Raw genomic sequence first — 27,720 nt, forward strand, 5'->3', positions numbered from 1 at the left:
CCTGACTGAGTGCTGTCCTCTTTATATCTGTTTGTATTATTAAACATCTGTCCTGTCCTTCTCTTCACTACGTTTATTCTCCATTTGTCAGTCAGGCTAAATAGAGTGCTAAATATTTTTCATGTCAATGAATATTATTCTTCAAATAATTTATAGGAATAAACATCCACCCAAGGTAAATATATTTGCCATTTTGGGATCTATTCATCCATAGTAGGTGGGCAATAATGTAATGTAATGTACAAACAGTAATGTAGACAAAGGTAACAGCAAAGAGATAACGTCTAGTTTACCTTGTCCACCTGTCACTGGTCACACCAGCAGCTGTTGACCTTGGTCTTGTGACACACCCAGTTCACCCACTCTATCGTCCTGTCTCCACACACACACACACACACACACACACACACACACACACACACACACACACACACACACACACACACACACACACACAGCCTTGTCTTTGTCACATTGTAAGGACACAAGACAGAACCAGACAGAACCATGCATTGTGGGAACCACCCTTTCCAGAGGTGGTACTGCACTGTAAAAAATCATGTAGTATCCTGGAGTGGAAGTAAACAGAGATATCACCTCAGATTCTAAATTAGACAAAGTAGAGTTTTCAGACCTGACCAGAAACACCATTCTGGGTACTTTTCAGGTTTTTAGTTAGTGAGGTCAGCACAAACACTGTCAGGATTTTCATCCTTCCTGAGTACCATTAAACACATTGTCAGGATTTTCATCCTTCCTGAGTACCATTAAACACAGATTCAGGTTTAACTTACCTTGGAGAACCACTTAGCACCTAAAACTGTCAAGGTGGGCTTTCATGTACTTAATATTAGCAATTATAGCATTATGATTGTTACATTATAGAAAATGATGTTAAATTTCTGTACCTAAAACAATAGGGTAAAAATATTTAGTCCACTAGAGTATTATTATATTACAGATTATTATTACAGAAATTTTAACCTCTCCAATAAACTGCACAATGACAGCATCATTGAATAAATGTCATAACTATAGTAGAAATACAAGACAAAAAAAATTAAAAATTGCTTGTTATAAAGTAATCTGAATACATGTTTCATGTTATCTACATCGATGGTGGTATTTTTGTGGTAGAATCCTGTACTTTAAATCTTAATTTTCTTTGTTTGTAAAATATAAATTACAGCATTTCCAAACAAGAGAGGCAGTTGGGTAAAGCTTCAGAACTTTTATTTTAACCGAGGTCCCCAAACTGAGTGCTCACAGACTGTTCACATTTGACCAGGCTAGGTAACAGAACTAAAAACACCAGCTTTGATACTGCCCAAAATATATCCTGATACATATATACCAACGGATGAAAACAACCAACCACTATCAGTGCCAGTAAAATAAAAAAGAGCACTAAATTTTTTGTCAAAAAAAAAAAAAAGTAATCTTTTTACTGTAAATTAGTAATCAGAAAGAATAATTATTTAACATGCTGGAACACAAGTGGTTGCAATAGGGATTAACTGAGTTTCAAACTTTGTTCTTTAGAGCTGTGATACGATTTTTAATGTAGAATTTTATGGCCAACCAGTTTCTGTTTTTGAGTGCTTTTTCTTCAAGCTCAAGGCACTTATCGCAGTCTTGTTTCCCTGGAACACGACAAGACGTTATGAAGAACATCATGTGCCGCTCCACAGCAAGGATCTCCTCTTTTTCCCACGTCCTTCTTTTGAAAGGTTGGCGACCTGTGTAGCAAGTAATACAAATTAATATTTGTGTTTCTCAAGAGAAAAATAATATTCTAATATAACAAACAATAAACACAATTTAGGTTGCAAAGTATGACAAATGTGAAGAAAAATTGATTTTAGGACCACAGAACCTGCATTAATTGGGAATTGGAGGTTGAGGGAAGGAGCATATTATACAGTGGGTACGGAAAGTATTCAGACCCCTTTAAATTTTTCACTCTTTGTGTCATTGCTGCCATTTGCCAAAATCAAAAAAGTTCATTTTATTTCTCATTAATGTACACTCAGCACCCCATCTTGACAGAAAAAACCAGAAATGTAGAAATTTTTGCAAATTTATTAAAAAAGAAAAACTGAAATATCACATGGTCATAAGTATTCAGACCCTGTGCTCAGTATTGAGTAGAAGCACCCTTTTGAGCTAGTACAGCCATGAGTCTTCTTGGGAATGATGCAATACATTTTTCACACCTGGATTTGGGGATCCTCTGCCATTCTTCCTCGCAGATCCTCTCCTGTTCTGTCAGGTTGGATGGTGAACGTTGGTGGTCAGCCATTTTCAGGTCTCTCCAGAGATGCTCAATTGGGTTTAGGTCAGGGCTCTGGCTGGGCCAGTCAAGAACGGTCACAGAGTTGTTCCGAAGCCACTCCTTTGTTATTTTAGCTGTGTGCTTAGGGTCATTGTCCTGTTGAAAGGTGAACCTTCGGCCCAGTCTGAGGTCCTGAGCACTCGAAGAGGTTTTCTTCCAGGATATCTCTGTACTTGGCAGCATTCATCTTTCCTTCAGTTGCAACCAGTCGTCCTGTCCCTGCAGCTGAAAAACACCCCCACAACATGATGCTCCCACCACCATGTTTCACTGTAGGGATTGTATTGGGCAGGTGATGAGCAGTGCCTTGTTTTTCTCCACACATACCACTTAGAATTAACGCCAAAAAGTTCAATCTTGATCTCATCAGACCAAAGAATCTTATTTCTCATAGTCTGGGAGTCCTTCATGTGTTTTTTGGCAAACTCTATGCAGGCTTTCATGTGTCTTGCACTGAGGAGAGGCTTCCGTTGGGCCACTGTGCCATAAAGCCCCGACTGGTGGAGGGCTGCAGTGATAGTTGACTTTGTGGAACTTTCTCCCATCTCCCTACTGCATCTCTGGAGCTCAGCCACAGTGATCTTTGGGTTCTTCTTTACCTCTCTCACCAAGGCTCTTCTCCCACAATTGCTCAGTTTGGCTGGACGGCGAGGTCTAGGAAGAGTTCTGGTCGTCCCAAACTTTTTCCATTTGAGGATTATGGAGGCCACTGTGCTCTTAGGAACCTTGAGTGCTGCAGAAATTCTTTTGTAACCTTGGTCAGATCTGTGCCTTGCCACAATTCTGTCTCTGAGCTCCTTGGGCAGTTCCTTCGACCTCATGATTCTCATTTGCTCTGACATGCACTGTGAGCTGTAAGGTCTTATATAGACAGGTGTGTGCCTTTCCTAATCAAGTCCAATCAGTTTAATTAAACACAGCTGGACTCCAATGAAGGAGCAGAACCATCTCAAGGAGGATCAGAAGAAATGGACAGCATGTGAGTTAAATATGAGTGTCATTGCAAAGGGTCTGAATACTTATGACCATGTGATATTTCAGTTTTTTTTAAATAAATTTGCAAAAATTTCTACATTTCTGTTTTTTTCTGTCAAGATGGGGTGCTGAGTGTACATTAATGAGAAATAAAATGAACTTTTTTGATTTTGGCAAATTGCAGCAATGACACAAAGAGTGAAAAATTTAAAGGGGTCTGAATACTTTCCGTACCCACTGTAAGTATTTAGAAGTATCTGTCAGGTCACGAGGAGTTTCATAAGACGTTTGGCCATATAATTCTACTCTGACAATATAAGTACTTTGACTTGCATGCTCGGACTGTGTGGATGCTTCTAAACATGCTGGCTAGAACATGTCCAAAAAAGTTAAAGGTGAAGGGTGATGACTAATTTTCCTCCCAGCCAGTCACATCAATACATCAATCAATCAATACATCAATATTGCTTTTCTTGTGAAACATTGATAAATCCATGTTTAGATCTTTGCCTAAAGAAACATCAAGCTAAATTTAAAATCTGACTGAAATGATCTAAATATCGTATTTTCCAGACTACAAGTTGCACTTTTTTTTGTACGTCGTGTGACTTACACAGCAAAGCTGTATATGTGTTAATATACATTTTGTCATTTTGTCAAGTAATAAATCCTGTGTAACACAAGGGGAAATGTCAAAGAGTTTACTGCAGACTAAAAGTATGAAGCTGAAAAAGTTTGGAGTGACTTGGCATTCAGGGAATCAAAGATAAAAAGAGGACAAGTAGTAAAAATTTTGACATCAAATTTTCAAATCAATTCTAATTATGAATAAAATGAAAAGAATTCAGCTTTACCTTGATTCCTTCTGAGTGACTTGTGATGACTGGTTTGCTGAAGAGTCATAGTGCCTTGCAGTGGTCCTGCATCATTGTGGGTCACATTTGGTATTGCTGTCTCATTCTCCTCCCTTTGAGTAGATGTTACCTGGCTCTCTGAAAATCAAAAGAAGAAAATTGTATTAGTCATACCACAGTATATTTGAGATGTGCTACTTCAATCTCTAGCATCAATATAAAATATTGTAATGGATCACTTTTAGTTAGAATACAGCTAGTCAAAATCTGGTGCTAATGACACTAACACAATAAATAAATAAATAAATAAAAAAACAGCAGCACAAGCAGCATCTTCCACAGTTATCACACAGCTGAATCAACATTTCTACCACTCGACAAAAACAAACCTAAATGAAGGAGGGTTTATTGCAGAGCTGTTGGATTAGTTTTAAGCTAGGTGCATCTAATAAACTGACAACTGAGTGTATTTATACCCAACTAAAAACAAATAACAGATCAAACTATCTGCTGAAAGGTTTATGTAGTAAATGGACAAGTTTGTGGGTAATTGTGAGTACAATAAGCACATTTAGGACCAGTTGAAAATAGTTACCTTGTGAGTCTGAGTCTTCCATTTCTCCAGTGTCACTGTCCAGATGCACATTCTCTGTGGAGCGTTGGAAGACGATATGGAAGGGAGAATGACTGTCAGTAAAAGCAGAAAGCAATTCATCTGACATTCTCCAATAATGCCAAAGAAAAATGAGATATAACTACTATTCAAACACTCTTAACAGGAATGTGTAAAATGAGATAAGTAGTACCCTCTGGATCAATGCTAATGTCATCTAGGGTCTTGCCCTTGAATTCTGCCAGACGCCCCTGGTCTAGTGCCATTAAAACTTTACTAATTTTAGCAAGTTGGAGGGTGCCCTCAGGAAGTCTATAGAACTGCCGATGCACTTGTATGTCATGGCCAAGAAAATCTGCCAACTGGTCCAGTTCTGTATTACTGAGGTTGAGAATTTGACACAGGGTTGCTGTTTGTTTGCACAGTCTTGTAGAGGTGAGGTTTTCAGGACCTTTTGCACCACAGACCCTGGCAAAATATCGAAGGCAATCAGACCCACGATAGCAGGTGAAAGCGCAGGGTTTTGCAAACAAGTATGTGTTTTCCAGAGGAACCCCACATTCTTGCCGTTTGCTGACAAGCAGATCCAATGCTTTTTGCACTGCTGGAGTCAACAGTACAGCAACTTTTCTTCCCCTTTTTCCTCTCATCTCTATCCTCCTGAAGTGTTGAGTTTTTTCTCCAGGTCAGAGAGGGCTACATTTACATCTTTTTGCAGATCTGATGGATTTTGAGCCAAATATGCAGAAAGGGGCATTTTTGACACCTCCCCTGCTCTTCGTCGGTTGAACAAAATGACTTGAGTCAGAATGACCTTTGCCAGTTGTCTCCATGTCTGTTGGGATGTCTCTGTAAACAATTTACTGTAAAAATCTTGTTGTTCATCTAAATAAGAATGGAGTGTCTGCACATCTTTTGTGAAAGGAAGCAACAGGGGAGTGTTCCACTTAGACTCCTGAAGTGTTCTCAGTGATGCAGCTGATACCAGTTCATTCCATCTGGATTCATACACTCTACGGAATGTACGAGCATCTTTTGCTGCATCGTAGTCGTTCTGTACATTAGCACAGCTTTCAACAAGCAGTGAAACCTTTGTCAAGCTGTGGTCAATTTTGAGAGCAAGACTTGGGCATTTGTATGCATTGGTTTCACTGTTGTAACCTGCCAGCTGTTTCACTGACTGAAAAACATGCATGAAATTTGCAGGTTTGATGTGATCTTGAATGGTCTTCATGGGAGTAGTTCTTTTTGAGCATACCAGGAGTCTTCCTAGCTCTCTCAGTTTCTGACGAATGTATTCATGTTGGCCAACATCATATCCAAGCCTGTTATACAGATGCTCTCCATACTCCATGATACAGGTATCAGACTTGACAGCACAATAAATGTCATCTTGAACCATGTTACTTAACGGCTTCCAAAATTCTACCTTGGTACCAGGTGGTGGAGGTACAGCAAATGCACAGAGTGCCTGGACACGCGTTTTGCCAGGTTTTGGTTTGTCACGAGAATTGAACTTGCAGATAGACATATGCCGCCACAGGAATTTCTTTGTGAACAAACCTTGACAATATGTACAATGCAGAATTTTTTCTCCTGGAGAATGTTGTTTTGGTTGCTTGCGAGGAACAAGATCTCCAGCACCAGAGTTTATCACCTCAACATTGTGTGCAAAGTTGCCCCTATTTCTCAAATGCTCCAGATACATTCGTCTTTCCTTTGGAGCCTTTTGGGAACGACAAAGCCTGCACAACTTCCGGCTGATCCTGATGTGCACGTTCCAAATCCCTTGCCATTTTTACAACTCCAGAATTACAGTACAAGCAGTATTGCTTTTTATTGTACATTCTTGATCCATTCTCCTTTTTAGAGACAAGGGCTATGGAAACTGAGCTGCTGAAAGCTCTACCTTCTGTAAGGACGGAAGAAGCACCAGAGAGATTTTTCTCCAAATCAGGTGTCGAGTTTTCCAATAGTGCTTCAGCATCTCCAGTTACATTCTGCTTTGAAACATGACGATTACTGATTCGTGTTAGAGGAGAGGATTCATTGCATCGCCTTTTCCTTCTACTGCAATTACTATCATTCCTTGAAGGTAAGCGTCCTCTCCTACACTTCTTTTGAGAATTGGTCCGTTGTGCTTGTGGTATACATCTATTGCTACTATCACTCATCATTGTTAATTTTGGAAATCGGACCATGCGTTCTCTGAGGTCCTGGTCAAATGGCTCAATGACTACACTTGTGTCTGTACCATCAGAAGAATCCTCACTACTCTTTGGAATATATTCCTCTCCACTGTCATCTGATGTGAGGTCAAAAAGCTCATCTGAATCAAAATTTAATTTTCTGTTCATCTGTAGAAAGTAAAATAAATTAAACCAACTAAACATTTGCAATGCCCACATTATGTAACATATGATGCAAACTATCAAAAATGTTATCCTATGATTAATCTTTCTTCTAAATTACAATTGTTGACTACCTGAATACTTCTAGTCCTCCTCAGTCTTGGGACATAATCCCTGTCTTTACTGGAATGACTACTGTCAGATCCGAAAGATGGACTGAATCCCTAGAATGTCAAAAAGATAGGTCACTTTAATTTTTATTGATACATCTAAAACTGTCCCTCAGCCGAAAAACAAAACAGACAAGAGTTAGAAAAATTACAATACCTCACAATCTAAATTAGACAGCACAAGACTTGTGGGTGTTGTGTGTTCATCAGCATCAGGATTGTCAACAAGAGAAGATTTCTTTCTAGCTTTCATCAAAGGACAAAGGCCTTCATGTGCAAATGAATCCTATAGTACACCAAACACACATATAAAACAAGAATGTCAACACAGACGTTAGGTGGTCTGACTGGCTGAGACCCAAAATACTTCAAGTTCAAAAAAATATCTGACATCTTTTTCAAGTTAGTGGAAATAAGTAACTATAATTAAAAGTTTCAAATATGAATTAGTCACCGCCGTCACCACAATGGTAGTAGACATGACAGGTGTGTGTGTCAGTGGGGGTTGGTGACAACCGCTGGCTATGTAAAACCTATCCAGACTGGACCCCATTACATCACAAAAACCAGAATGTGCTAAGCACCACAATTATAACTTCAGTCAAGAATTATTTAACAAAAAATGCACACTTGAACAAACAGAAAAGGACAAAAACAAACAAAAGAGACAAGAAGAGAAATTCAAACAACTTAGTACCTGTGTCTTTAACGCTGAGGATGTTGAAGGAGCGCAGTTTGGTGTTTTGGCTATCTCAGCATCAAACGTCTCACTGACGGTCTCTTGTCCCTGAGCCTGAAAATTGAGTACAACTTTATTAGTGAGTAGACTGCCATCAGTAACATCTCTGCATCAGTATTAACCAGTGTCAGGAGTAAAACCAACAGAAAATGTGGTTGGAGCTCAACACACTTCCTGTAGCTGACTGAAAATTTCTTATTTTTCATAATTACAAGTTGGCTCCGATTCCTGTCATACATGTGTTACCAGCTGTAGCTTCCCTCTTCATGTCACACTTGAAAACAAGTTAAGGTGAGGGGTGCGAGGACTGAATTTACTTGTGACCAACAGCTGGTCTGACTGGCTAAGACCAAACTAAGTTTAAGTCCAATAACATATGTCAGACACAGACACAGGTGATGGTCAGGGCATTCACAACCATGGGCACATCGATTCCTGTTATGTGTACCATTGTCAAACCTTGTATGTAGTTCGATGACATAAAAACACAATTTCTACAATTTTACGGCAGACTGCGCAAGCATCAAACTTTATTCATCATTGAATGGATGTTCAGGAAATGAACTACTGTGGACAAACCTAAATGCAGTCTATATACAGAAACGCTGGACTTTCGTTAATTTCACAACAGAAATGCAAATCCTGCTACATTCTGATGTGCACAGTATGCACATTCATTATTTTCTTATTTAATTAAACTACATCTTTTTACGTTGACATATATTTCAATAATTACACACCTGTTTTCTCCAAGGCCAATCAGAATCTCTGTAGTCATATGTCATCTCTTCTCCAGGATTAATGTCTCTCAGAGCAAAGAGACAGAGATGTGGCCTGCCATCTGCTATGACCTTTTTCATCTTGCAATTTGAATGTTTATGGCCATCATTGACAACCCTTCCAAGGCTGCCATCTTCCAGAGCTGCATCAACACTTCAACAAATTCATAAACAACCGATTAAATCACAAAGATTTTCATAGAAAAATATCACAACCTCAAGCTTTTATTCAAATTATTCTCAGTAACACAGGATATGTTACTAATGACTATAATTACTAACTATATGTCTTGAATTAATGAGGTACGAAATCAGCCTAACTGTTCAGAAATGTCTAAGTATTTCTAAGCCTTACCACCAGGCTCTTTCTCGCCAGTAGAAGTCAAACACGAAGACTGCGCATCTACTGTGGTATATCTTCCTTCTCCTTTGAGATTCTTCAGAATCTATTAACCCTCTGGGGTCGACGCACGCGCCGGCGCGTTTTGACGCATCTTTATCTGATAAGGCCGGAACAAACTTAAATTGCTCCGTCAATTCTGATCGTACAGATAAAAGAAGCATATCATTCAAATCTGTAAAGGGTCTAGTTTTAGTGGTATACCATCATAATAACAACAAAACATTGTGCTTTTTTTAAATAAAGAAAGCCGACAGGGTGCGCTCTCGGACTTTTCTGTCTCTGCCATTTCTCTTCACAGACGCGTAAATAAAACAACCAGAATCTCAGCGAATACTTGGCTCATAAAAATAAGAATTATATGGCTAAAAAGCTTGAAATGTTTTCTTTTGAGTGAAACAATTCAAGTCGAAAACAAATCCTCACTTTTGATTTAATCCGTATGAACGTAAGGAGAAGTCCGTTTTTTCCTGTCTCACCTCATTACAGGTAATGCGGTCCCGCCTTGTACACTGTCCACTGTTCACATGTAAATAATCTCAGGTGAACCAGGTAAATATGTGCACGCCCCCGAGAAATGACACAAAATATCAAACTTCATCATAGAATTTACTCTCTTTTTCGACGCGTTTGGATGATGGCGCTTATTTCAGTGAGTAAAAAATTGTAGTTTTTCACTAGCCATGCATAAACACTTTTTTCTCAAAAACACAATAATGTATAAACTTGAAGCTCACATATTATTGTAGCCAATTTTGTGCTGATTACAGTGTTATTAGACTTTAGACATTAATATGTTTAAAAAACACTGAAAAAAGCACAAATGTCAGGACATGTCAAAATTTGTCCAGGCCCCAAAAACCCCCTCAGACCCCAGAGGGTTAATTCCCCTCTGTATTCTACAACAAAGTCTCCTTTTTTGAAGGGGGTCTTGGCAAATACACCTCGACCTAGGGAACGCATGGAGAATTGAAGAAATATTCACAATTATACTTTGCATCCCTAGACACTGCATATGCAGGAGGTATGCTACTGAATTTCCCCTTGGGGATTAATAAAGTACTTCTTCTATCCTTTTATAATTTATCAATAACCACATAACAGAATATCATTAATAAAAATTACAACTAGAATAAGAGTGGTATGAACACTGCAATGCATAAGCAACTGACTTCATTTACTGAAAACACCTAAATCCATCCAGCTACTGTCAAGCCACTCCCTAAACACTCCAATACAAAAACAATTAATAGAACTGAGGATGGAAAAACAAAATGCACTATTCATTTTCTATGCATTTTTATATTTCTACACTAAAACAACTGCAGTAATATTTATGCTAATACTACAAGCTATGTCAAAAATATATGTAAGGTATAAAATAAACTCACAGACCATTCCTTTAAAAGAGTTGATGTACTTCACTTCCAAGTCTGCTGTCTTGTCTTGTCCTTTGGAAGCATGTTTTATTGCATCGTTTAATGGGGGTTTCCTTATTAACCAGACAGCTCCACAAATCTTAAACTTTACAAACCTTACAAGGAATTTGTATCATCAACAAATACCCTACACGTGTCCTGATGTTTCAGTCACTACTGACATGTGAAGTCAGTGTGGCTGCTGAGCAGGACTCATGTTAAGAGTACAGAAAACATGATCCTCTTTGAGGGTGTGTGATATCATATTAGATAGCTCTTCAGGTCATGCATTTGAAACTATATTTCTCTCGGCTTACATATTTGCCTTTTGTTGATCATGCAGTGATAGCCACTGGCAGTAAACTAAAACATGAGCAAAAATGATTATTAAAAATATACCACGCTGCTTCCACGAATAAGGCTGCGGGGTCTGTTGCCATAAAACTCTTAACTTTTCACTGTTAACTAACGTTAGTGTTCACAGTTCAGGTCTGCGGATCACAAGCCGACCAATCGTAAGATAACGTTAGAAAACAAGCTTCCAGTTAACGTTAAACTTCATCAAACCGAGCCGTCCACAGCACAGGACAAACTTTAGCAGCTGAGACTGGTGCACAGGGAGCGTGTCCAGCGTGCAGCACAGTTTGTTCTGATGAAGTCTGGCCGTAGCTCGCCTAAGGTTACGGCGGCTGTAGAGCGCATCTGGTGTTTCGCTAATGAGGCTTAGCGTCACTGATCCAAGAACGCCGAATCATCCCCCTCACCCCACGCTATAATCATATGCTAAATCGTATTTTATTCTCCTGGGTAGTAACAAAAAAGTACAACTAACAGTTACAAGTCTACACGCCGTGGAAAATCTACAAGTACTCGTTTATAATACGCTTAGCGTTAATTAAACTGCCTGTTGCTGGCAAACTAGCTAAAGTTAGCATATTAACTAGCCAGTTCAGCTGGCTTAATGTCACGTTAACGCTAGTTACCTCGCTAGCATAAAGTAGTTAGCTCACCAGTAAAATAACCAACTTCATGCACAAAATTTGTTTCTTAACTTTTTACAAGCTGAACTACGTCTGTTAATATCAAAAAATACCAATATTCGGTGGCATTTAAATGTCGACTCATGATCGGATAGCCAAGTTAACACGAAATATGTGCTTTTACCAAAGTAAATAATGTCTTCTGCATTTAAATATCTAATCGGCAGAATATACGTACTTAAATATTAACTCAACATAAGCATAACTTACCTTTTTATTAACGTCAATCCTCTGCCAATTATCCACGCCGAAGTCAAGTGCTTCCAGCACGTTTTCTCCTCAAGGGATTGGGTGAAGGAGCGCTTGTTTTGCTTAGTGAGTACGTCCAGTAAGGGTGGTCAAACTGTCTACCACGTTTCCCCTATTCCGCCCGCCAGGCATGTCACTCTGTATCAATCGAGGCAACCCAGTCGGTCCGTTTCAGAAAATCGAGGCTTTTCATTTAGATTATATTATTATTATTTATTAATATACGTAACACAATATCCCTTGTGTATTTCTAGACCGCTGTGACTTTTTTATCTGTGAATTTTGGATAATTCTTGGCCTATTTTAACAGCTAATCAGTGTTAGGAACCATAGGCATGGCGAAATTTTCAGCTTAGCATTAGCATTACTGACATATCAATAAACATACAAAAGCGGGTTAGATGTTGTATTAACTTCACAGTGTATGTCCAAGTGATCATTGTTGATGTTACTGAGTTTACATTACAATCAAGATTTGCTGTTATTAACTGCTGAGTACAATAACTAGCTTGGATTTGCAGGTAATTGTTTCAAACGTAGAGTTAGCCGCTAATACCTAGCTTTCCTGTTAGCTGGCTGTTTGCACATGCGCATTTTGGTCCCCACCCAGTGACTGTGCTGTCAGGCTCATGTCCCCACAATATGACAAAGACAAACGCACGCGCGCGCACACACACACACACACGCAGAGATCAAAGCAAATGATGTCACAGAAAAAGTACTAAATCCATTACATTACATACAAAACTGCAGCTTCCATGTCAGTCATTCCATTTCAAACGTTTCAGCAAGTGACACACCACTGAGAGAAACCTTCAACCTGTAATTGCTACAAAGTTTCATACTGCACTGTTCAAGAACAACTGATTCTACCTGCTACAAAATGCCTCATTACACTCCAAGGCTCCAAAACAGGAGACCCTATGGACAGCGACCCGCCAAGAATCAGTTCAGATGGATGGAGGGTGATGCACTTCACTGGGAAATAAGGAGGCTTAATGACCTGCTGAGTGAAGAAAAAAACAGCAGAATCCAACTTGGCAAAGAGTTGGAGGACACAAAAAAACAACTGGCTAAACAAAAGTCTTTGGAAGAAATGTATATCAACAAGGAAAAAGAAACAAGAAGAGAGCTGGAGAGGCTGCAGAAGTACTGCGATGCAGAAACTCTCAGCACCTCAAACATTGTAATTCAAGTGAGAAGCGACATCAAGAAGAAGCCAAAGAAACTCCTCCAGAAAGATTATGAGGAGCTGCAAGTGGCACATATAATCAGCCAGGGGAGGTTTGCATCTGACCTCCAGAAGGAGAAGGAGAAGAGCAAAGTTCTCCAAGAAGAACTGGAGAAGATGAGCGCTTCATACCATGAGGTCACACTGAGGTATGAAGCTGAGGTCCTTCCAGTCAGGCAGCAGGCTGACAACCTTCAGCGTGAGCTTGAGGAGAAAAACAAGTCTCATGCTGACAAGGTGGCACAGGACCTCTATCTGATCCACACCTTGAGGGCTGAGCAGGACACTCTTTGTCAAAAAATGACAAAGGAGATCGAAAACCTCCAGCAAGACAACGATCAAACAGTGAGGCACTTTCAGAGACAGCTGATGGAGCTGAAAAACCAGCTCAACGTTCAGACCTCACTCAACATCAAGCTCTCTGCTGCACTGGAGGGCGAGAGGGAAGACAATGAACCTCGCCGAAGGAAAATTACCAGACGTGAGGAGATGCCTGTGCACCAGCCTGATGAGAAGCCTGTAGAGGAGGCTGAGGAGATGCTTCTGGACCAGCCTGATGAGAAGCCTGTAGAGGAGGCTGAGGAGATGCTTGTGGACCAGCCTGATGAGAAGCCTGTAGAGGAGGCTGAGGAGATGCTTGTGGACCAGCCTGATGAGAAGCCCGTAGAGGAGGCTGAGGAGATGCTTGTGGACCAGCCTGATGAGGACGTTGAGGAGATGGATGTAGACCAGCCTGATGAGAAAGCTGAGGAGATGGATGTAGACCAGCCTGATGAGAAAGCTGAGGAGATGAATTTGGACCAGCCTGATGAGGAGGCTGAGGAGATGGATGTAGATGAACAGTGCAATCAGGAGGAGTCCCTCTGTAAACTCTTGTCTGATCTTCAACTCACAGAGAAGACCGAGGCATCTGTAGAGAACATGCCAGCTATGAAAAAGAGAACTTCAGTCTGGAAAAAGCCTGGCACTTTCTGAGGTTGAGGAAACCACAGAAGTGGAAAAAATATAAGATATATAAAAAAATAAGACGATTCTTTCCACAACAAACATTTGACTTCATACAGTCTGACAATCCAAAATGTCTGCTGTGAAGTTCTGTTCAGTAATTGGAGAAACCTAAACATCAACCTGACAAACATAAATCAATTTTGCAAATTAATAAAAAATAAAACATATAGGGCAGCATGGTGGCTGAGTGCTTAGCACTGTTGCCTCACAGCAAGAAGGTCGTGGGTTCATAACCCAGCCTTTCTGTGTGGAGTTTACATGTTCTCCCTGTGCTTGCGTGGGTTTACTCCGGGTGCTCCGGTTTCCTCCCACAGACCAAAAACATGCATGTTAGGTTGATTGGTGAATCTAAATTGCCCGTAGGAGTGAGTGAGGTTAGATCCAGGTTAGATTAATTGGTCAATGTAAAGTGTTCATGGGTTAACAAAAATAATAAATAAAATAAGACCTATACATTTAAAAACCAATGTGTCCATATGGAATTTGTATGTTCACTCCAGTGTCTTCCCACAAGTCTAAATACATGCACATTTGTTTAACTGGTGTCTTTACCCATAGATGTAATGTAGGTGGGACTGTGAACATCCATCTATTAGGCGTTAGTTGATGGATTTTTAATGTCAATTAAAACACTTTCAATTAAAGGACTTTATGTCTCTGAGTCAGAAACAACTAGTACAGCTGCTCTGACTGTTCATGTTACATCATCAATTTAAAGTCTATAGTACATTTCTCACGTCAGTATCACTTTCATTTACATTCTCAAACTCTCCTAGACACAGCTGTCACAGGGCTATCAGTGGCAGATGGTCTCAGCCTTTGAATTTGAGCTGAGCATGTCTTAAAAGTTTCTGGACTGCATCAACCAGATATCTAGTACCAGCCTGCATTCTTGTGGATGCATTCTGTATGTATGGGCATGTATAGTGGGCTTGTACTGAATGAGTGGACAGATTTTGGGAAGTGATGGTGTTAGGTCAGGGTGCCTGTGTGTGTGTGTCTTTTTTTTTTTTATACACACTGTCACTGTAAATCTCAATGGCTCAACCAGCTGCTAACTCTGTTACAGGCAGGCACAAAGGTGCAGGGACACAGCTCATGCTGCTCATGTCACGCTGAGGTTCCTGTCCTTTACTCTGTATTGCCATTATTACTGCTGCTGTTGCAACTGCTACTATAATACAACTATTTATACTGCTACTCTTAACACATTTACTAAGACTGCAGCTCATTCTACAGCCAGCTCCTGGCCGAAACCTGGTACAACACACCAGTTTTACCAGTGAGGAAGAGCTAATCAGTGGGAACAGTAGGATTTCTATGAGATTACTAAGTTCAGAAAGAAATGATAGTAGTCACAACAGTATTCATTACAATACAATATTTTTTTTAGCATGGCACTCCATAGTGACTTAGCTGAGCTCCATACCAAATAACTTCAATGTCCACAGGTATTTGTTAAATGTCATATCCCTCTCTATCTTCTGTTTCCTTTTTTCAAAGGCAGACAAATGGAGGCATAATGTAAAAAAAAAGTACTGTTACATTAGTAACCATTAAAAATGTGCAAGGAAAATGAAAAACAGTTGAAATGAACAGAGCTTGATCAACACAAGTATTCGTTTTACAGTAAATAGATGTTTTTAAAATTAATTTAACTGCTTCATTGTTTTTGTTCATACATTTTTTGCACTTTTCTTTCTAATATAATAGCCTTCACTGTGGCACATGTGTGACCATAGTAAATCCAGCGGACTAATCTATATAAAGCTTTTCATTTTGCAGAATGCATTTTACCTGCAGACAGGTTATGCAAAGGTTTGTTAATGAGAATTGTAATACATTACATGCTTATTCTTTTAAGTTTTGGTAATGTAAATGAATATTTTTCATGACACTTGATAGCTTGTGGAAGGCAAAAACATGAAAGACAGCTCAGAAAACTTGATATGCAGCAGTGATCTTATAATGAAGTGTGCAGAGTGTTTGATTCCTCCCACAGACTCAGTGGCCTGCTGTGAGCAAAGAGAAACAGGCTGGAGAGCAGGAAAGGTTGTAAAGCAGAACAGAGGAAAAAAACATCTACACCAACCCTGCTGTCATGGAGGCCCAACAAAACAGTCCAGAGCAACAGCTGCATATGGATAATTATGTTGTTGGAATATTAGTATTACCATAACTAACTACCTCTACTTCCTCCACTGTAATCCCGTTGGAAGCATTTGTAATACTGTTCTATAAATAAATCTCAAATCACTTCCACATCAGATCAGCAGTTTTTTTCTGCCTCAGCCTGCCACTGATTCCAGTACATGAGACATTTCCTTCTTCTGCCTTCATCCAAAATCAAACTCACAAAGCAAGAAAAAATATATCTGATGTTTTTTCTGATGTTTGTTATTCTGTGGTCTTTCTGCTGTAGCTGCTGACCATGCACAACAAGCAGAGAATACCAACTGGTAGAATAACTATGGCTGTTCTGAGGGAGTCCAGCCATCAGCCTGATTGTGCTCAGTGGTGGGTTAATGAGTCTGGTGTATACAACACAAAAGTGTCTCTTCACTCCTTTTCTTTGCCAAGCAAACTTCCAACCATGGCCACCTGGAAATAAGATGGGCCAAAGCATGCAGAGCTGGCATTTCTCAGCTCAAGTTAAATCTACTTAAAGTGAAAAGTGGTGTTTGTGAGTATGCATATTTTCTGTCTGTGGCTTGGCTTTGAGTGTGAAACTGCAGTGCAGAATGAAGCTTGCTGATGACAGAGCTGCTGTTTCAGTTTAGATCTCTGCTTGCTTCAGACCAAGCTTTAAGTACACAAAATGACGCAAAAGAATGTCACTGAACCACTTTTGATTTTCTGTCTTTGGTGACTCACACTCTGGTGAACCATCAAAGTGAATGTATACAACACAGAGGGAGAGAGAACTATTTATTTTGTGTATGAGAGAAAAATCTCTTCTTCTCTTTACCAAGTAACATTCAGTGTGCCAGCAGGACCTTGGGCTGTTACTTGATATAATCAAAGCAAAGCTGCACCCATGCTCCAAAACCAGATCTGTTTAGTAGATTAAGAACTGAGACTACAAAAACACATGCATTTTCTGATTATCATAGCACCATAACAGTACCAAGTAGTTTAAAAGGAAGGTACACCAAGTCAATGCACTGATGTGATACTGGGCTTTTATTACAAAAAATAATTCAGTCACTGTATGGGCCAAGTCCAATGAACTTGAAGCATCAATGAAATCTCTGAAACTGAGGGAAACTGCAGAGCTCTGTGATAATTCTCTGTTATAACTAATCATCACTAATGTTGATCATCTTTCACATCAAAGTAATTTCATTTATTGCTAATACAGAAATATTAGATTAGGGAATGTTAACTTTTAGGTTGTTTTATAATTAGTTTTTAGCACGAAGTTGTTGAATAATCACATAAAACTTCAATCTACTCAGTTTAAAATTGAAGCTAACATGAATTTAAAAATCTTTATCTTCCCTGCAAGAACAGATGTATTATTTTGGTGACCATGGTCTTATAGAGACTAAAATTGCATCCATTTACATCCAGCACCTACTTTAGGTTTTTACAGTTTTTTCCCTAAAATATTCCACAATAAAAGGAAACCACTTGTCCTTCACTTAGACCCAATGCAGTCTTGGGTGACAAGAACACCCACGTAAGGACTCTAAAAGTGAGACTATGCAACTTTTGACATCATCTCTTGGGATTGAAAAGTTACATTCTTGAGAAAAAAAAAACATGCACCCTTGCTCACTTTAATAAACCAATGGATTTGGTCTATGGTGGCTTATATTGGCAAACTTTAGATATATATATTTCTATGTAATAATTCCTCATTACTGTACTGACTCTTCTGTACTTGTGTTACTCTTAAATTTTCGCAACTTCTTTGGCTATCGTTCAACAGGCCACCCTTTTATCATCAGTTTATTAAAATAATCTAAAACCCTAAATAATACAGTTCATGTCAGCCCAACACATCAAATGAGGCTTTTCTGCAGCTGTTTCATGGTGGGTAGTCTTTGTGTGACAAACATCAACAACACTTGAGGGACTCTTTTCACACACAACTACAAACAGTGCATAAAAAGACATTCACACACTCAAGCTCCATCTTGTACACTCCCATTCCCATAAAGGATTCTCTATTGAATGGTTTGGATAAAATCTGCATGTGAGCTGTGCTGGATGTGATTTTCTCATCTCATTGTGGTTCTGGAGCGTGATGTGGGATTGTTTTACTGAATGAATGGTCTCTCTTGGAAACGTCCTGGGCTGGTCTAACATTCATGTAATGGGGAAAATTAACCACTGAATACGTACGCCCACACTCCCACACACACATTCATACATACACACCTGTATCTACACACACAGATGCACAGAAGGGGCAGAGAAGAGTCTGACCACAGAAGAAAGTGTAATGCTGACCAGGAAATGCTGAACCGCGATGACCGTTTCTGGAAAACACATTTTGTGACTGGCCATACATCTTCTTATGTAATTCTGCCACAGAAGTATTGTGCATTATAAAAAGTAAGATTGTGAGTGTGTGAGTGACTTTAACTCTTCGCCTGCATTTCTTATTGACTTTAAGCAGGCAAGCAAAGCCTTACAGTTTTGTGCCAAGTACAGCCTAATCAGTCAAAGTGGTCTGAGCCATCAACAGGATAATAAAACTGCAGTCAACTTTTTCTCTCTCTCTTATACACTCTCTGATAAGTGAGTATAATTACACAAACACTAACACGCACAATGCAACCATGTGTGTATGGTTGCATAAGCATGTTCACAAACGTGTGTCTCTCTCACTGCTGGATTCAAGCATGTGGTAGCGTTTAAAGCTCTGACAAAACTCAGGCACACGTTACATTCATACACTTCACTCTTTCTTAACTCTGTGTGTGTGTGTGTGTGTGTGTGTGTGTGTGTGTGTGTGTGTGTGCGTGCGTGTGCGTTTCTGCCTCTCTCTTCTCTCTTGGATGTTCTACCCTGAAGTCTCCGCAAGGTCTCAATTTCTCTACATTCCTGTGCAACAGAGAAAGCAGATATCCCAGGAGAGGCACTGTTTTATAACAAACACTATCCCAGGCCTCAATATTGAAAGCAACCACTCCCAGTGTAAAGACCTATAAACACAGATGCAAGAACCATGCATGGCAGGCAAATACTTACGCAAACTATTCTTAAAACCTTCTTCAGCTTTTGTCGCTCAGATCTGCAACACCAGTTTCCAAACCTTTAAAAGGGATTTTAATGCACGTTGTGGAATCTTCCAAATATATGTATGATCTGTAATAGCTCTGCACCCACACTTCACATAACTGGAGGTCACTTCTGTCAACTCTAATTCAACTTCCCATCACCTATCAGAGGAGATGCTGGGATGACTTCTTTCTCCATATAATGAGAAAGTACTAAATTTGATTAAAACTGTCTGAACCAATAAGACAACATTTTAAAGTAACGAGAACAAGAATATTTACACAAGTAACAACAATTAACCTACAAATTCACAATTTTTAGTTTCTTGCACCTTTATGTCCTGGTTAGAAGAGAGTGTGGAACAGCAAAGGTTACCCACTTCCATGCTATACAGTAGGTGGCGCTACAGGCTAGCAGCCTCTGTAGAGACCCACAGTCCACATAAGCAAAGTTCACACAAAATATTTGCGCAGATAAAATACTGATGTAAAGACTTTGTGAAGGCATGGTCTGTCTTCCACCCACTGTGCTGGACCTGTGTATTGCAACTACAATGTAAGGATGTTCCTGTTTGTTCATCATTACTGTGTCCTGTTTCCCTGGTCTGGGGAGGTTTGACTCATCTCTGCATTAATGTCCTCTTGGAAGGCTGACCAGATAGGCTGGTAGTAGCCTCTTCTGCCAACCCACTCTCTTATTGCTGTTGGCTGTTTCATGGTTTATTTTATGGCTGAAATATTGGATGGCAAAGTTTCAAATTTTTAAGTACAAAATAACAAATCAAACAACCCACCCTTTCAGAATGGCCTGAAAGTAGCTCAACTCTGACATTACAACTCAGCATCTCCGCTTTAGCACCGCCGGCTTCACCCGAGATGTGTCTCATCAGTGGCTAATTGGGCTCACATCACTTCTGACCTTCCAATGGGCCTTTTCACTGCACATATATTGACTCTGACTTATAAATAACATTATTTTTAACTCATGTGTGCCAGAGGAGTCTCCATCCCAGTGTACCTCAATATTACCCAAGTTACCCAGCAAAAGAAGCTGTTAATCGAATGTGCTTTTTGATCCACCTACAGTGGGTATGGAAAGTATTCAGACCCCTTTAAATGTTTCACTCTTTGTGTCATTGCAGCCATTTGCCAAAATCAAAAAAAATTCATTTTATTTCTCATTAATGTACACTCAGCACCCCATCTTGACAGAAAAAAAAAAACAGAAATGTAGAAATTTTTGCAAATTTATTAAAAAAGAAAAACTGAAATATCAGAGACTTGCAAAAGCATTTAAGTTAATATATCCAGCTCGTAATTAGAACTGGGGAAATCTGCTGTATCTGACTTGGTGCTTAATACAGAATTCCCCGAAGAATTAAAGCAATATGATGCCAAATCTTAGTCAACTCTAAGATTGATGGTCGAGACAAAGCGCTGCTTGAAGTCAGCAGGGAGGGGTGGAAAGTAAGGCTCCTCCTTTAACCATACTGATTTCCACCAAAAGCCAAAACGTAAAAGGAAACAACTGGTCACTTCACTCAGAGCTAAAAACCTTAGTCTCCATTAACACTTAGCTCCTGTATTTTTTATCGGGATTTACTCCTTTAGTGTTTATGGACGCCAATAAGTTTTTAAAAAGTGGGCTTACAGATAAAAAAAAAAAAAAAAAATCTATTGAAATACATCACAAGGCTGCTGTAACATCATACTTTCCTCTTTTTTTTCAATTACAGAAGTTATCTTATTTACGTTGTAAGTTCTGCGTCTGAGTCCATGGGACTGGATTTTTCTGGAGAAAAGGTGTGCAGGGAGGCAGCCTTAGAGTTAGAGACGTGATGAGATTGCTTATCTGTGAGAGTGAACACACTGAACACTCCAATTCAAACAAGCACTTGGCAGTACACAGCACTGCAGCAATTGCACACGATTCAATTTTATCCTGTGAATGCACCAAGTGTATAAGCTGGTCTGAAGAGCTCGACTAACATGACAGATAGATGGGAAGATGATGGCTGAGAGACGAGATAAAGGAGGATGAATTTGTGTCTTTTTATGACTTAAGTATATTTATCCAGACTTTTTCAGTATCTGAAAGATGCTCAGTTTGAGACAGCAGGAACACCTGATATCTGAAGTGGGATTTGTACCAAGCTTACAACCGACAAAGTACTGCTGTGTGTCTGCCAGGTTTCTGACTGTGTGTGTAATGTCAAACTTGTGGTATCTGATTTGGACAACATGAAGGAAATTAAGCTCAATTACTCGTCTAAAATTGGCGCTCATCTAAAACCCAAAGCAATTCCATCAAATCATGTGTTTCCAGATGATGCTACATGCAAATCAAACACATGTTACTGAGTGAGTCTGTACATGACAGTATGAAGATAATATGTACTGAAATATATTACCACATTCACACTGTCCTGACAAACACCTCTTTACTACTGGAAAATGAATGATGTATCAGAGAACATATGAATTAGAAACAGAATAGAAAAGCCACAGCAAAATCTCCACTGGTGGCTTATAAATGTTGCTGTGCAGGTAAACACCTTCAGGTTGAGATATTTACTTTCCAGGTCCAGAGCCACCGCCAAGAACACTAATAATGAATAGGTTCAAGTCTGTTAGTCAACTGAGTTTAGAGGGCGGGCACAGTGGGCTGGAAATGCAAGGTCACAGGTTCAAATCTCAGGTTAATGAAGAACTTGTATGATGGAGACACAGGTATTCAGCCAGCAGGTATTACTTTGACAGTATCTGTATTATTTATTTATCTTAAATTACTAACTTTTTCGTGTTTGTTTATGCAGCAGCTCAACTGTAAGGAAACTAGTTCTGAACTCTAAGGTTCACCATGGCTTTAAAGCGGCTTTAGACTTTGATCCTGTTCAAACTGTCATTTTGCATGTCACTCTCTTAAATAAATCAGATTTATTTTAAATTATATTGTACCGTAACATACTACAAAAATCAAACAAATTGCAGTTTTTGGTCCTGATTCACTTTTTCACCAGAATGGACCCGAAATTGAATCCCCTATGGACGGCAATCATAATCAAATCTATAGCCCCCACTGTGTTTTCAAAGTGTAGCATAAGTCTTAACAGCTGTACAATGACGTTATAATGATGTTACAATGATGTACAATGATGTTATAGGAAAAAACACACCAAATACACATCCCTGGACAATAAACTGGACTACATCCAACTCCAGCGAACTACACGGCGTGAGTACAGAAACTGCTGCGCCTTTGTTTTCCGGGCGCCGCCATTCAGCTAGCCGGGCTGACCGCGTTTCGTGCCGACAGAAATATAGCTCTGTGCGGAAAGACCCGCGGTGGTGGTGTGTGTGTTTACATCAACACGGAATGGTGTAAGGACTCTGTGCTTGTTTCTAGCTACTGTTCATCGCTAGTGGAGTTTGCGACTGTTAGATGCAGACCTTTTTATTTACCCCGGGAATTCACTACCACTTTCATTGTTGGAGTGTACATTCCCCCCAGCGCTAATGCTAAGGAGGCTCTGGGTGAGCTGTACGGAGCTATTAGCGAGCTGCAGAATGCTCAACCCGACGGACTGTTCATCATCGCCGGAGATTTCAATCACGCAAATCTCAGAACAGTGCTCCCTAAATTCCATCAACATGTGGACTTTGCTACGAGAGGGGCGAACACGCTGGATGTTGTTTACACAAACATTCCCGGCGCGTATCGCGCGGAGCCCCGCCCCCACCTCGGCTACTCAGACCACATCTCTGTTATGATGATTCCAGCATACAGACCACTCGTCAGACGCTCTAAACCGGTTCTGAAACAGGTTAAAAACCTGGCCAGCAGGAGCCATCTCTGCTCTTCAGGACTGCTTTGAATGCATTGACTGGGACATGTTTAGGGAGGCTGCAACCAACGGCGACTCTATTGACTTGGAGGAATACACGGCATCAGTGTCCGGCTACATCGCGAAGTGCATCGATGACGTGACCGTCTCCAAGTCCATCACCATACGCTCCAACCAGAAGCCGTGGATGACCGCAAAGGTGTGCACGCTGCTAAGATCCAGAGACTCTGCCTTCACAGCTGGAGACAAGGATGCCCTAAGAACAGCAAGGGCTAAACTGTCTCGAGCCATTAAAGAGGCAAAGCGTGCACACTCCCAGAGAATCTACGGCCACTTCCAGTGCAGCGGCGACACTCGGCGCATGTGGCAAGGCATCCAAACCATCACCAACTACAGGCCCGCACCACCTGCCTGTGGCAGTGATGCCTCCCTTCCAGATGTGCTGAACAGCTTCTACGCCCGGTATGAGGCACGTAACAACGTGACAGCGAGGGAGGGAGCGAGGGTGACCATCCCTTCTTCAGAGGACGAGGTGCTCTGTCTCACCACGGCTGACGTGAGGAAAACTCTATGCAGAGTCAACCCACGGAAAGCTGCTGGACCAGACAACATTCCTGGCAGAGTGCTCAGGGAGTGTGCAGAACAGCTAGCGGATGTCTTCACAGACATCTTCAATATCTCCCTGAGCAGTGCCGTCGTCCCAACGTGCCTAAAGTCAACCACCATCATCCCCGTGCCAAAGAGGTCTCCAGTGTCCTGTCTCAATGACTACCGTCCCGTCGCACTCACACCCATCATCATGAAGTGCTTCGAGAGGCTCATCATGAGGCACATCAAGAACCTGCTGCCACCTGCACTTGACCCCATGCAGTTTGTGTATCGTCCAAATCGCTCCACAGACGATGCCTTCAACACAACCCTCCATCTGACCCTCACACACCTGGACAATAAAGACACTTACCTACGAATGCTGTTCATTGACTTCAGTTCAGCATTCAACACGATCATTCCTCAGCACCTGATCAAGAAGCTGAGTCTGCTAGGCATCAACACCTCCCTCTGCAACTGGATCCTGGCTTTCCTGACTGGAAGACCTCAGTCAGTCCGGATCGGGAACAGCATCTCCAGCACCACCACATTAAACACTGGAGCTCCCCAGGCTGTGTGCTCAGTCCACTGCTGTTCACTCTGCTGACTCATGACTGTGTAAAAAAGCACAGCTCTAATCATATTATCAAGTTCGCCGATGACACGACCGTGGTGGGTCTCAACAGCAAGAACAATGAGTCAGCATATAGAGACAAGGTGCAACAACTAGCAACCTGGTGCAAAGTTAATAACCTGTCTCTGAACGTCGACAAGACCAAAGAGATGGTTGTCGATTTCAGAAGAACAAGGAATGACCATTCTCCACTGAACATCGACGGGTCCATCGTGGAGATCGTCAAGAGCACTAAATTCCTTGGTGTTCACCTGGCGGAGGATCTCACCTGGTCACTCAACACCAGCTCCATCACCAGGAAAGCCCAGCAGCGTCTCTACTTCCTGCGAAGGCTGAGGAAGGCTCATCTTCCACCATCCATCCTGTCCACCTTCTACAGAGGGACCATCGAGAGCATCCTGAGCAGCTGCATCACTTCCTGGTTTGGGAATTGCACCATCTCGGACCGCAAGACCCTTCAGCGTATAGTGAGGACAGCAGAGAAGATCATCAGAGTCTCTCTTCCCTCTATCACAGACATTTACTCCACACACTGCATCCGCAAAGCTAACAGCAATGTGGGTGATTCCACGCACCCCTCACACGCACTCTTCACCCTTCTGCCATCCGGAAAGAGGTACCGAAGCATTCGGACCCGCACAACCAGACTCTTAAACAGTTTCTTCCCTCAAGCAATCGGGCATGTCAACAGAGAACTGAGCTGAACTGGACGGACACACACACACACACACACACACACACGCACGCACGCACGCACATGCCACTTTACATTTACATTAACCCTGGTTACACTTGTCAATTTAATATCTGCAATGACGCACATATTGTTCTTTGCACATTGTCTACCACTTACCATGATTGTGGCACATTCACTGCTTTTCTTTGCACAAAGTCGGCCTATATGTTGTCTGCACTGTCTTGTCCTGCCCTGTCTTCCTGTGCACTTCTGGTGTTTAAGTTCTTAAAATGCACCTTAAGTATAGTTTAATTTTTTTCTTAGTTTAATTTTAGTTTCTGTCATAGCTCTATGTCTGTCTGCGTCACTGCTCTTGTCTGCGTTCTGTGTAGCACCTCTGGTCTAGGAGGAACGTTGTTTCGCTTCACTTTGTACGGCGAGTGCTATATATGGTTGAAGTGACAATAAAGCTTCTTTGACTTTGCAATATATTGTAGTGTCAAGGATACATACATACTACTACTAATAATAATAAATGTTATTTATATTGTAGATAAGAGACCATTCCAAATATTACATAAGAAAAGTAGTACCATGCTTCCTCCTATATCTTCCAGCTGTGACATTATACTCTAACTGTCTTAACTTATACTAGAGTTTCAACTGCCCCTGCCCTACCCACTGCTGATTACCTGGATCAGGTGTGGTCAGCCAATCAAAAGCTGAGGGATACCATTTCACTTTGATCTTCCAGATTCTAACGGACTGAACACACCTGATCCAGGTAGAGGAAAGACTGAAGATTTACTGATGACCAACATATGGATTGAGAGGAATAAGCCATATGAGCATAGATGTGTGTTTATCAGGGGAAGGCAGATAGCAGTGTGCCTGATTTTTCTGAGCCGAGCTGGCTGCAAACCAAATGCCAGTGATTCCTTGCAGAGGATAAAGACACAACTAACACACAGGCACAAGTACCAAATCAAATCATTTCTGCACTGGTTTGAGTAAAGGTTTGTTTTCATTTAGTAACTTTTCATGCAAAGTTGCCAAACATTACTAGACTTTATTGAGATGCTCACCTGTACGCTGTCCAGCACCATGCCAGCCATCACCATGCCCATCCCAGCCAGCAGGTAGGGGAAAAGCACCTGAAGACAGATAGCTATGGATGACGACTCCTCCACCTTGGCCACTGAGACTTTTGGCTTCTCCTCCACTGGCTTCTTAGGAGGAAGATGGACCGGGGGTAAGATAAGGTCATCATGCTGGTCAAAAGAGTCTCCCAGCTGGGCACTGGGACTCCCACCGGAGCTCTTCCCCTTAGAGCGGGACTTTTTGTTCTTTTTTCTCTGACGGGTCTGTTGTGGTGGTTTATCCTCACTAGGCATGATGGTCGTGTTGGCTTAATCTGACAACACAGAACAAAAGAGCAAGTTAGGTGTTGTTAACCAGAAACTTCTCTTATACAAATATAGAGACAGTAACACACACACACACACACACACACACACACACACAATGCTGTGTCTTGACAATAGTTTAGTGCCCATGAAAATAAGGAAACAAAGGGGCTGACAAAGAGGGCTAGAAGAGACTTCATTTATCACATCATTAGAGCTTTAGAGGGAAAATATGTTTTCTATTACTATTTAAACTCCATTTTAATTATTATTCATATTTTTGACTTTCACCAGGTAACGTGGAAAATTCTATCTTTTCAAATAATGTCACATTTATTCTTCCACCTCCTGTGTTTAATACGAGGCTAGTAGTAGTCTATCATAGGAGAACTGGTCTATAATATATTTGCATTTATAACTAGAGGAAATCTGTGGTTATTAATACTGTATATATTGTGTGTGGTGTCTGTCTGCTTTGGTATTATAAGAGCTTCTGTGACTTTTCAGACATATAGTCTGGTTGGTCTTCTCCTAAACTTACCACTATTAGATATACTAATCTTATTGTCCATATTAAAAAATAAAAAAAAAATTGTATTTTACAATTTCTTATATGACAAATACATGACAAACTCGTCCTAGCTCTGCTCTTATCTTTAAATACTGCCCTTAGATATGCAACACGAAAAGATCATGTCTCAGAAATAAACTCTATCCTTTTGCAAGGTTTGATTCAGAGACTAGTTCACTCCACACTAAGCTATCAGGTTTGGAGCAGCCTGTTTGCTTGCTAGCATTACATGCTTCCTATGGTAACTTTGACCAGTCGTTAAACGTATGCTACAAACATGCTCACTGTGTGACACTAACTATAAGAATATCTTGTTAACGACAAAACACTTTGCTTGTGCCGCGACTGCACAGCGAAGCTGAGCCAAATGTTAAATTGCTACAATAACGTCACTTGAGCTTAAAACACGGAATAAAAATATGAATACACACAATGTCAACGACGGACTCTCGACAATATCGCGATATGTTCATCTGCAAGTCCATTAGTCCCTTAATGAAACACACAGGAGGAACAGTCCGACGTGCTAACATGCACTCTTCCCGAAGGCTGCCATGTACATATCCCATAAGCCCACTGCTCGGGTAACCAATGGTTACAGAAGGAG

General features: G+C 40.7%; 2 protein-coding genes across 5 annotated transcripts in view; both read right to left on the reverse strand.

Annotated features, from left to right (window-relative positions):
* LOC113145273 (uncharacterized) overlaps nt 1-13,762 on the reverse strand; it is a 76,780-nt gene extending 63,018 nt beyond the window's left edge. The window contains exon 1 of the mRNA XM_026331784.1: nt 13,631-13,762. The gene's annotated coding sequence lies outside the window, so the exon portion shown is untranslated. The remainder of the gene's footprint in view (nt 1-13,630) is intronic.
* Nucleotides 1,097-27,680, reverse strand: LOC113145275 (uncharacterized). Of its 4 annotated transcripts, XM_026331793.1 has the most exons (8): nt 27,545-27,680; nt 26,222-26,550; nt 7,996-8,091; nt 7,456-7,584; nt 7,263-7,352; nt 4,760-4,813; nt 4,165-4,302; nt 1,609-1,739 (listed from the first exon to the last, which is right to left on the reverse strand). In XM_026331793.1, exons 2-7 carry the CDS (start codon nt 26,528-26,530, stop codon nt 4,291-4,293), a joined length of 690 nt encoding a protein of 229 aa, XP_026187578.1. In that variant the 5' UTR covers nt 26,531-26,550; nt 27,545-27,680; the 3' UTR covers nt 1,609-1,739; nt 4,165-4,290. The 4 variants fall into 4 exon arrangements, with proteins under 4 accessions (XP_026187577.1, XP_026187578.1, XP_026187579.1 ...); XM_026331794.1 differs by lacking the exons at nt 7,263-7,352; nt 7,456-7,584; XM_026331792.1 differs by lacking the exons at nt 7,263-7,352; nt 7,456-7,584; nt 7,996-8,091; nt 26,222-26,550; nt 27,545-27,680 and adding an exon at nt 4,971-6,807 and having other exon boundaries at nt 1,097-1,739.
* Nucleotides 27,681-27,720: the final 40 nt, after the last annotated feature.

Source organism: Mastacembelus armatus, chromosome 7 (assembly GCF_900324485.2).
Source record: "Mastacembelus armatus chromosome 7, fMasArm1.2, whole genome shotgun sequence".
NCBI classification, from domain to species: Eukaryota; Metazoa; Chordata; class Actinopteri; order Synbranchiformes; family Mastacembelidae; genus Mastacembelus; species Mastacembelus armatus.

What these genes read in the sequence shown, in the direction of transcription:
- LOC113145275 (XM_026331791.1), bottom strand. Translation starts at nt 6,485, where the DNA reads ATGTATCTGGAGCATTTGAGAAATAGGGGCAACTTTGCACACAATGTT.